Source organism: Natator depressus, chromosome 2 (genome assembly GCF_965152275.1).
Source record: "Natator depressus isolate rNatDep1 chromosome 2, rNatDep2.hap1, whole genome shotgun sequence".
Classification (NCBI taxonomy): Eukaryota; Metazoa; Chordata; order Testudines; family Cheloniidae; genus Natator; species Natator depressus.
Genome location: NC_134235.1, coordinates 73,928,977 through 73,941,035, shown reverse-complemented (window position 1 = coordinate 73,941,035; position 12,059 = coordinate 73,928,977). Strand labels below are relative to the sequence as shown.

General features: G+C 42.6%; 1 protein-coding gene across 1 annotated transcript in view; it reads right to left on the bottom strand.

Moving 5' to 3' along the window:
• CCDC178 (coiled-coil domain containing 178) overlaps positions 1-12,059 on the bottom strand; it is a 352,723-nt gene that overhangs the window by 108,140 nt on the left and 232,524 nt on the right. Inside the window, exon 16 of the mRNA XM_074944428.1 lies at positions 3,459-3,608. Within this exon, the coding sequence (XP_074800529.1) occupies positions 3,459-3,608 (150 nt within the window). The remainder of the gene's footprint in view (positions 1-3,458; positions 3,609-12,059) is intronic.

Here is a 12,059-nt window from a genome sequence, read left to right as displayed (position 1 = left end):
TTCCTTAGAAAATGAAAACACAGGTTTCCAACCATTCTTTGATGTGGTACATATCATTGACTCTGATGTTCCACAGCATGTTACAAATCAAAAGTTAAGAACTTTTGAGATGAGACTTTAGTTGATTAAAATTTAGTCCTGGGCACTATCTCTCATCAGGGAAGATTAACAAACTAGGTTCTACCTCTGTCTTTTTTGTTTGATTTTTTTTAAACACATTGCAGTAAACTGAAGCGTTTTTGTATGCTGTAGAAAAATTCTTCCTTGGCCTCAGATTGAACCTAGCGCTTTTGAGGCAGATATGACTTTTTGCCAATATTAGAAAAGGGTGGTGGTTGGTGCAAAATCAGACTTATAATGGAAATTCAATTGCAACCTTAAACTATGAAACAACTGCCATCATGCCATAATCATGGGTATTTATTGAAGCAGTTACTAACTGACTGGAATGGGATTTATGCACGTGCTTGAAGTTAAGCTTGTATTTAAGTGATTTCCTGAATAGGGAAGTATTCTTATGTGTGCCCCTCCACCCCCACGAACATGATACAGTTCTGTGGTGACCTAGAATCCTATTTTCGACGTCTCCGACTCAAGGAATATTTCCAACATACCTCTGAACAACATACTAATCCACAGAGACCTCCCTACCAACACTACAAAAAGAAGGATTCTAGGTGGACTCCTCCTGAAGGTCGAAACAGCAGACTGGACTTCTACATAGAGTACTTCCGCCGACGTGCACGGGCTGAAATTGTGGAAAAGCAGCATCACTTGCCCCATAACCTCAGCCGTGCGGAACACAATGCCATCCACAGCCTCAGAAACAACTCTGACATCATAATCAAAAAGGCTGACAAAGGAGGTGCTGTTGTCATCATGAATAGGTCGGAATATGAACAAGAGGCTGCTCGGCAGCTCTCCAAAACAACTTTCTACAAGCCATTACCCTCTGATCCCACTGAGAGTTACCAAAAGAAACTACAGCATTTGCTCAAGAAACTCCCTGAAAAAGCACAAGATCAAATCCGCACAGACACACCCCTGGAACCCCGACCTGGGATATTCTATCTACTACCCAAGATCCATAAACCTGGAAATCCTGGGTGCCCCATCATCTCAGGCATTGGCACCCTGACAGCAGGATTGTCTGGCTATGCAGACTCCCTCCTCAGGCCCTACGCTACCAGCACTCCCAGCTACCTTCGAGACACCACTGACTTCCTGAGGAAACTACAATCCATCGGTGATCTTCCTGATAACACCATCCTGGCCACTATGGATGTAGAAGCCCTCTACACCAACATTCCACACAAAGATGGACTACAAGCCGTCAAGAACATTATCCCCGATAATGTCACGGCTAACCTGGTGGCTGAACTTTGTGACTTTGTCCTTACCCATAACTATTTTACATTTGGGGACAATGTATACCTTCAAATCAGCGGCACTGCTATGGGTACCCGCATGGCCCCACAGTACGCCAACATTTTTATGGCTGACTTAGAACAACGCTTCCTCAGCTCTCGTCCCCTAACGCCCCTACTCTACTTGCGCTATATTGATGACATCTTCATCATCTGGACCCATGGAAAAGAAGCCCTTGAGGAATTCCACCATGATTTCAACAATTTCCATCCCACCATCAACCTCAGCCTGGTCCAGTCCACACAAGAGATCCACTTCCTGGACACTACAGTGCTAATAAACGATGGTCACATAAACACCACCCTATACCGGAAACCTACTGACCGCTATTCCTACCTACATGCCTCCAGCTTTCACCCTGACCACACCACACGATCCATCGTCTACAGCCAAGCTCTGCGATACAACCGCATTTGCTCCAACCCCTCAGACAGAGACAAACACCTACAAGATCTCTATCAAGCATTCTTACAACTACAATACCCACCTGCGGAAGTGAAGAAACAGATTGATAGAGCCAGAAGAGTTCCCAGAAGTCACCTACTACAGGACAGGCCTAACAAAGAAAATAACAGAACGCCACTAGCCGTCACCTTCAGCCCCCAACTAAAACCCCTCCAACGCATTATTAAGGATCTACAACCTATCCTGAAGGATGACCCAACACTCTCACAAATCTTGGGAGACAGGCTAGTCCTTGCCTACAGACAGCCCCCCAACCTTAAGCAAATACTCACCAGCAACCACACACCACACAACAGAACCACTAACCCAGGAACCTATCCTTGCAACAAAGCCCGTTGCCAACTGTGTCCACATATCTATTCAGGGGACACCATCATAGGGCCTAATCACATCAGCCACACTAGCAGAGGCTCGTTCACCTGCACATCCACCAATGTGATATATGCCATCATGTGCCAGCAATGCCCCTCTGCCATGTACATTGGTCAAACTGGACAGTCTCTATGTAAAAGAATAAATGGACACAAATCAGATGTCAAGAATTATAACATTCATAAATCAGTCGGAGAACACTTCAATCTCTCTGGTCACGCGATTACAGACATGAAAGTTGCGATATTACAACAAAAAAACTTCAAATCCAGACTCCAGCGAGAGACCGTTGAATGGGAATTTGTTTGCAAATTGGATACAATTAACTTAGGCTTGAATAGAGACTGGGAGTGGCTAAGTCATTATGCAAGGTAACCTATTTCCCGTTGTTTTTTCCTACCCAGACGTTCTTGTTAAACCCTGGATTTGTGCTGGAAATGGCCCACCTTGATCATCATACACATTGTAAGGAGAGTGGTCACTTTAGATAAGCTATTACCAACAGGAGAATGGGTTTGTGTGTGTGTGTGTTGGGGGGAGGGGGGGAGAAAACCCGGATTTGTGCTGGAAATGGCCCAACTTGATTATTATACACATTGTAAGGAGAGTGATCACTTTAGATAAGCTATTACCAGCAGGAGAATGGGGTGGAGGGTGGTATTTTTTCATGCTTTGTGTGTACAAAAAGATCTTCTACACTTTCCACAGTATGCATCCGATGAAGTGAGCTGTAGCTCATGAAAGCTTATGCTCAAATAAATTGGTTAGTCTCTAAGGTGCCACAAGTACTCTGATTCTTATGTGTGTTTTCCTGAATTGTAGCCTTAGTTTGGCTGTTGATGTCAGCAAACTCCCAATGCTATATAAAGACCATGCTAACAAAAGATGTACTACGAAGATGATCTTTGCAATACTGAATTACATGAAATTACTGGAACTAAGGTATAGATACAATTAAGGTACCAAATATGGATTATTTAGAGTGAAACCCTACATATCTTTACAGCATCTTCTTACAAAAACTGTCCTATACAAGTCAAATGAAAAATACAAACAGCATACAACAGCCAGAAATCACAAGAATTTAGACCATGGACTGCATGATTATCCAATTTCATTAAGTAGCCATAATAAATAAATTTTAGAAAACAGATCACTAGTTAACGAGCAAATGTATTATATTAGTACTGTACCTGCTGCTGATCTCTAACTGCAGCTTCCATCTTGACCCTATCGTCATAGAGATCCATAAGGTATTCTTTATCATTTAAATAATATTTCTGAAAGATCTGATACTCTTGTGCTAACCGCAAATTTTCTTTTATCATCCGCTCCAGAGTAATCTAAAGAGAAAGGTTACGGATTACACTTATTGAAAGATATCTGCTTATAACTATAACATTTTTCTTAACTTTTATCAGTTATGCACATTTATACAATATACACACAGTGGGTGAAATCCTGATCCCAGTGAAGTCAATGGCAAACTCTCATTGAATTTAATGGAGTCAGGATTTCACACAGTGCATTTATGTCATAGGTTCAAATTATTAATAAATGTTCTGCCGACAAAACAATGTTAAAAATAGCTAAAATAGCAACTACTGACTTTCTGTGCTATTTCATAAACTCTCTTTCTGCAAAAAAAGATAATGTACATTTCCTTAGTTTCTACAGAATGTCAAACGCTTCCCTATAATGATTTTACTTTTCAGTGTTCTCACTAGGCTGAGTGATACTATGCGATTGCCATATATTTATGATTAAAGTATTGTAGTATTTCTAGTCCCAGATTAGACTGAACTGATTTTTAAAGGCACATCTGAATTTTTCTCCTCTACAGGGCAGAGTTAAGGCTTTTGGGGTGCTCTAATATGTAGTTCAATAACTTAACATGTTTGGATTTCTTTTAAGTTTAACATTAACTTTGAATTTCTTGGGTTTATAATGCCTGATTATGAAATAATCACATCATCCCTGTAGTGTATTTAACCTTAAATTAATTATATACACTCTGAATAGTAACTCCATTTTAACTTAGTTTTTCTCTGGGAATTTCTTTTTTGTTATTTGAATAAATAAACCCTGAACAAGAAAGTGAATGTTATCATGTGATGTTTCTAATGCTTTGAATATGTGAAGTATCACTCTTAAGTAACTATTTTCATTTTAAGTTCTGTGGCCAGATTCATCAATATACTCGGGCTACTTTACTCCACTCCGGAGCAGCACAAAATAGCCAGAGCATACTGGGCAATTAAACTGGGTTTAAATCACCTTTGCATTGCTAGAGCTGTGCAAAGCAACCAGCGTGCACCCCATCAGGCTCCTCTTAGCCTCCACCTTCCCTTGCACAAACACACTAAACTCCCCTTCCCTGTGCATTCAACTGCATGCATATTCACCATGAAACTCCCTCTGCCTTCTGCACTTCCCCTGCATAACCTGGCATACACACATCCCTCTATCATGCCCCACATTCTCCCTCCCCTACATCAGCCACATTCCCTTCTCCTCATACATCCCAGTTCCTCCCTTCTGCTACCCACATTCTCTTGGTCTCTCCTTCACACACATGCATGCACAACTAGTTTCCCCCTCTTTCCTGCCTTCCCTGTTCAGCAGATCTGGTGCAACAAAGGATTTAAAAAAATAGGATTAATGATAATTTTTTGTCAATTCCTTACAACTGGAAGTTTCTTCTTCAGCAGATGGTAGCAAATAATGTTCTATTACAGGCAATTTCATGAAGAATTGACCTTTTGAAGTGGCTACCATCTCCTATTGTTCTCAATTCAAATGAGGACAAATCTATGCTACAGCACTACATCAGCACAGCTGCACTTCTTCACCAGATGCGCGATGTTGACAGGAGAGTGATCTCCCGTCAGCATAATTACTCCCCCTCAGTGAGAAGCGGAAGCTATGTTGGTGGAAGAGAGTCTCCTACCGACATAGCACTGGTATGGACAGCGCAAAACATGTGTCACTTGGAGAGGGAGGACTTTTTCACACCTCTGAGTGACATAAGTTATATGGACTTTTGCGGTAGTGTAGACCTGCCCTGAGGCCACAAGCTGCCCTCAGTTACAATGCCCTCTTTCAAAAGGCCACTGCCTCCAACTGTTTCCCCAAAATACCAAAGCCTAGCTGCCCTTAGGGAAGATGGTGAACCCCTATGCAGTGAAGAGTCAGTGATGAGCTGCCAAAATCTTAACAACTGGTTCCCTCCTCACCCCATGAGGGGGTCGTTGCCCATCCCTGCCCCCCGGGACTCCTGCCCCATCCAACCTCCCGCGTTCCTTGACGCCCCCCCCCCAGGACCCCTGCCCCATCCACCCCCCTCCCTTGTCCCCTGACTGCACCCAGAACCGGGCAGGAGGGTCTCGTGGGCCACTGTAGTGGGTGCCCACCCCACCCCTAAGAGCCAGAGGGACCTGCCGGGGAGCGAGGTGGGGAGTCCCGGTGGTGCTTACCTGGGGCAGCTCCCGGGAAGCATCGTCAGGTTCCTCAGGCTCCTAAGGGCGGGGGAGCGTAGCTGGGGCGGGAGCGACCGTTCTCCCCACTGATCACATCAAAAGTGGCACCTTAGGTGCCGACTCCCTGGGTGCTCTGGGACTGGAGCACCCACTGGGAAAATTTCGTGGGTGCAGAGCACCCACTGGCAGCTCCCCGCCCTGCACCCGGCCCCAGCTCATCTCACCTCCGCTCCGCCTCCGCCCCTGAACGCGCCGCCCCGCTCCACCTCCCACCCCCACCCCAGCTTCCTGCAAATCAGCTGTTCAGCGGGAAGCTGGGGAGGGCTGAGAAGCAGGCAGCGGCTTCCCGCTCAGGCCGAGGGTGGCGGAGGTGAGCTGGGGCGCGGAGCGGTTCCCCTGCGTGCCCCCTGGGTTACCTGCTGCGGCGCAGGCAGCCCTCCTCGCACCACCACCCCCCGCCCCAGCTCACCTCCGCCTCCCTGGGCCTGAGTGCAAAGCTGCCACCTGCTTCTCAGCCCGCCCCAGCTTCCCACGTGAACAGCTGATTCGTGGGAAGCCTGGGGGTGGGGGGCGGAGAAGCAGAGCAGGGCGGTGCGTTCAGGGGAGGAGGCGGAGACAGAGCGCAGGTGAGCTGGGGCTGGGGGTGGGGCAGGGAGCTGCCAGTGGGTGCTCTGCACCCACCAAATTTTCCCCTTGGGTGCTCCAGGGTTGGAGCACCCATGGAGTCGGCACCTAAGGCGTCACTTTTGGCCGGTTAAATTTAGAAGCACTTTTAGAACCGGTTGTCCCTCGTGGAACAACCGGTTCTAAAAGGGCTTCTAAATTTAACAACCGGTTCTAGAGAACTGGTGCGAACCAGCTCCAGCTCATCGCTGTGAAGAGTAGAGAAACCACTAGGGCAGCTTGTGGCTGAGTACGTGGAGAAAGCTAGGATCTAGCACCATCTTTAAAAGGGTCTGTTCTTCATGGTATTCTCTGAATTTTCCCCTGGGCTGGAGCACCGATGGGGAAAATTTGGTGGGTGCAGAGCACCCATGGCAGCTCCCCACCCCACGCCCGGCCCCAGCTCACCTCACCTCCGCTCCGCCTCCGCCCCGAACGCGCCGCCCCGCTCTGCTTCTCTGCCTCCCACCCCCATCCCGGCTTCCCGCGAATCAGATTTTATCTTCATCCTCTATTTAACAAGGCATTTTCAGTTATGAAAGTTCAAGGAGCCTATATAATTTTGTTACTGGCAGCATTATGGACCAAAAAAAGGTCTGATTAAAAAATTTAGTGTTAAGGACCCAATGTTAAATTAATTTCATTTCCATCAATGGATTTCATTGGAAATTCTAAAAACACTTATTCTATACTCAAGGAATAAATGCTATAATTTTGCAGAGGTTATGCTATATTTTTCACATATAATAATGAGGCCAAATCTCTGGTTTAAGTGTAAAATTGAAACTTAACTAGAGACATAATAAAAGACAAAAACAATGTTTGGCAATACTTGTTATTACTGAAAAAGCTCACAAAAACACTATATAATTTCAGAAAGATGTAGTCATGAAACACTTCAAATATATTAAGAACTGAAACAAATTATGACATTAGAATGTACAGTTATATTTATAAACAAAGAAAGGTTATATTAAATCTCCCCCAGCCTTGCAGTTGCTGTCATTATGGAATATTCCAATTTATTGTTATTTTTTATTTGTATTAGCATAGAACCTAGGAGCACTAGTCATGAACCAGAACTCCATTGTGCAAGGTGCTATACAAACATAGAATAAGAAGACTGTCTCTGCCCCAAAGAGCCTACAAACTAAGGATGAGAGAAGAGACAGCAGATGAATACAGGTTTCAGAGTAACAGCCGTGTTAGTCTGTATTCGTAAAAAGAAAAAAGAAAAGGAGTACTTGTGGCACCTTAGAGACTAACCAGTTTATTTGAGCATGAGCTTTCGTGAGCTACAGCTCACTTCATCGGATGCATAGCATATCGTGGAAACTGCAGAAGACATTATATACACACAGAGACCATGAAACAAAACTTCCTCCCACCCCACTCTCCTGCTGGTAACAGCTTATCTAAAGTGATCATCAAGGAGGGCCATTTCCAGCACAAATCCAGGTTTTCTCACCCTTCCCCCCCCCCCCACAGACACACATACAAACTCACTCTCCTGCTGGTAATAGCCCATCCCTCTTTGAAACCTGTGCACATTGTAAGATGAGCTATTGCCAGCAGGAGAGTGAGTTTGTGTGTGTGGTTTTTGGAGGGGGGTGTGTGTGTGGGGGGTGAGAAAACCTGGATTAGTGCTGGAAATGACCCACCTTGATTATCATGCGCATTATAAAGAGAGGTTTCAAAGAGGGATGGGCTATTACCAGCAGGAGAGTGAGTTTGTATGTGTGTCTGTGGGGGGGGGAGGGTGAGAAAACCTGGATTTGTGCTGGAAATGGCCCTCCTTGATGATCCCCAGGAGGGATTTTTTGTCGGTGTGGGGGAATTAAGAATTCTGTTTTAGCCATGTTGAGGTAGAGCTCATGGCTAGACAATCATGAGGATGTGTCAAAAAGACAGGTTAAGATTTTAGTTTGGACAGCAGCCAGGTCTTGGACAGAGAGGTAGATCTGTGAGTTGTCATCATAGAGATTGTAGTTGAACATGTGTTTACAGATATTGCCCAGAGATAAGGGGTAGAGGGAGAAAAGAAGGGGTTTAAGAACACCAGATCCTTGTGGAACCCCACAAAAAGTTGGAGATGGGATGAAGTGAGCCTTCTGAAGGACATACTGAAGGAGAGATTAAAGACACAGGAGGAGAACCAGGACAGGACAAATTATCTGTTTCTCAGTAGAGTGCATTTATTTTCTGAGCCATTTCTGCTAATTTGAATATTAAGATTATATAACGATATATTATTTATATTGGAAAAGTGCTTAAAATGTTGGTATGTCTGATGGAATGTTTTTGTAGTAAAACATGCAAAATAATATTTTCTTTAGAAATACAATTTAAAGTTATAATTGTAAGTCTGATATTCCATAATTATTTATTTACACTTACATTTCTAACATTAATGTGCAAAATCCTACCAACTACCTTAGTTGAATGAGATTCAAAATATCCTTTACCCATAAAATGAGGGGAAATGCAACTTCTTGTTTTTCAAATGTTTTGTTCCCTTTTTTATATAAATCAATGAAAGTCAAAGTCATGTTATATTTTTTCCTTAAGAAATTAGTAAGAAATGTATATACCAAACTTAAACACGCTCTCATAACAGAAGATAAACTAAGTCACCACTACTGTATACAAATGTCTGAACAGTCAAAAGTCTCCATTTCTTGAATTTCATCCTTAACCAGAACACAGCCTGGCCAAACACTTGGTCAAATGGTATGACGAAACACCAGGTCATTTTCATCTTTAAAAATTGAGGAAGCAAATGATCCATGTTTTGTTATTCACAAAAAATAGATAAACTAGTAAGTTCATGAAGACTGGCTGAAAACAAAAGTTAGAGTATGCTGAAATTTCACAATGTACTCAGCTCAAATTCTACAGTGTATGCAAGTACAAAATTGTGCAAATTTTGAAAATATAAATTCTACCATGTATTATTACATTGACCATGAGGAAAAAATTAAATAGTTTTTGGAATCTTAATTACCATCCAAGCATTCTGTGTTGCTTGTTATGTCCAAACTTAAGGAAGTTTAACACCCCTTGCCTTCCCCGATCGCAGGAAAACAAACAAACAAACAAACAAACAAAAAATATGTATTATGGCAAAGATTATCTCCTTGCTCATGCTGGTTTTTGCCACTGCAAACCAGGGTACAGCTCACTGGGGGGGATATGTTATGGTGTTGGAAAGAGTACACATCCTTCTCTCTGATGGGAATGAAAAGGATGGATGTATGCAGGGTAGTTCACCCACAGAGTCCAGGAAATACATTTGATTCAACACATACCTTCTGTAGCTACTACCAGAAAGGAAAGCTGTCCTTATCTGATGAAAGATGTTGCTGATAGAATTCTACCACCTCACTGGCACACAGCCAAGTGCAATTTTTACCATGTTAAGCCAATGGGGGTGGACTCAAGCCCCACAAAGAGAATAAACACCGAACATTAAAAGAGTATATATTTTACAAAAAGACGAATAAAATTCTGTAGAAAGAATTGTCACAATTGTATGACCTTTTCTTAAAGAGTAAAACACATGGAAAATTGTCTGATATAAAACTATGAAGACCAACAAAAATTATTGACTTAAATTTAGAGGTTAGGAAATGTATTTATACATTTATTTCTCATGGAAAACCATTAGAAAGCTCTCGTGCATACTGAAGGTCCCTTAATTGTTCCAGTAGTAAAGGAACTGGAACTTAGAGACTATGACATTCTATTTAAATTGTCAGGTCACATGATTAGAGATGCTCCCCCAGGGTTCTAAATTGTTATGCTTTGTAGTCAGAATCTGAACCTCTCTTACTCCTGAGATCTGAACCTAAGAATGTGGAAGTGTCATATCCAATACAGTTCAGACTGCCAAACCAATCACAGTGAAAAATTATGCACTGTAAACAGAAATACATAGATAAAGCAAATATTAACAATGAACACTACACATAAGTTATATAAATAACCCTAAAAATACATCAAACACAATTACTTTGATATTGCCTATGTATATTCTGGGTGCAACTATTTATTTATTTACAATTCTTTAAAGCACTTACTCAAAGTATGGGGTTCTGAAATTTGGGAAATCTACTAGCTAGTTTATTTTTCATGTCAAAGTAACAAAAATATAACCTGTACATTTATCATTTTACAGTGAAATACCAATATGTTATCCCATCATGTTACATAAATAGAATATAAATGATGAACAATGAAAAAGCTAATTTTCCTTATTAAATTATGAACAATGACTATCAAAAATAAGTTTGTTTCATGTTATTCAAATATAGAACAAACAACTCTGTTTTAATTTTAGTTTCCATAGCAATAAAGGTTTTCTAAGGAAAATGGGGATTCAGGATGCTATCTTTACAGACGATACATAGTAATTGCTAAATCCTCAATAGACAAATCAATTAACATTTTTATCACCATACATTCCTATAATAACAACTGCTACATAGTGCAGTCTCCCAATATACCAATGTCTGTGTAAAGTACAGACCTGAATGAAAAGCTGCTCAAGCCTACAGGCTCAGTCTGGTAAGACAGAAGAGGACGTTAGCAGAGGAAAGCACTTTGAATAAATGGAATATGCAGCTATTACAATATGTTGCAATCTACCTTCTAAATGGGGCAGGTCGACAAGGGTACACCACCCCAATATTTCCTGGCCGACTTTGGTTACAGAATGTGTAACAACGTTTATTCTAGTTTTAGAGGTTACGAGTTTGAGCAGTATTCCCTATTTTAAGTGTATGAATTATGCTGGAATTGGTAATTCCTCTAAAATCAGGGCAAAATTTTAAAGTGCACCCACAGAATCCATCCAGTTCCAAGTCCAGTTCAACATTCTGGTGCTTATCTACAAAGCCCTGAAAGAGCATGTGGTCTGGCTTTCTCAGACTCTCTCTCTCTTCGGGTATGTCTACACAGCAACTACATACTCATGGCTGGCCCATATTAGCCAACTCAGGCCCATGGGGCTTGGGCTGCGGGGCTGTTTCATTGCTGTGTAGACGTCCAGGCTCAGGCTCAAGCCCAGGCTCTAGTACCCTGTCGCATGGGAGGTCCCAGAGCTTGGGCGCCAGCCCAAGCCTAGACGTCTACACAGCAATGAAACAGCCCCGTAGCCCAAGCCCCGAGAGCCCAAGTTGGCTGGCCAGGGCCAGCTGCGGCTTTTTATTTGCTGTGTAAACATATTTTGGGATCCTAGAACAGAAGATGGCATCAGCAGGGAACTGGTTGATGGAACCTAGTTTATGCATTGGGGCTGGAGGCAGAGCTTTCCCAGAAAAAGGCATGCAGCCACAAAACAGACTTCCAAAGTTTAGACAGAGCTTGAGTCTTGTGACCTTTAGAACACGGTAGAAGACTTATCTCTTTGGGTAGTTATTTTCACAATGACAGGGTGGGGTCATTTGGTTTTTCTCTGAGTTGACAGGTTTCAGAGTAGCAGCTGTGTTAGTCTGTATTCGCAAAAAGAAAAGGAGTACTTGTGGCACCTTAGAGACTAACCAATTTTTTGAGCATAAGCTTTCGTGAGCTACAGCTCACTTCATCGGATGCATAAAGTGGAAAGTACAGTGAGGAGATTTTATATATACATACAGACCATGAAAAAATATA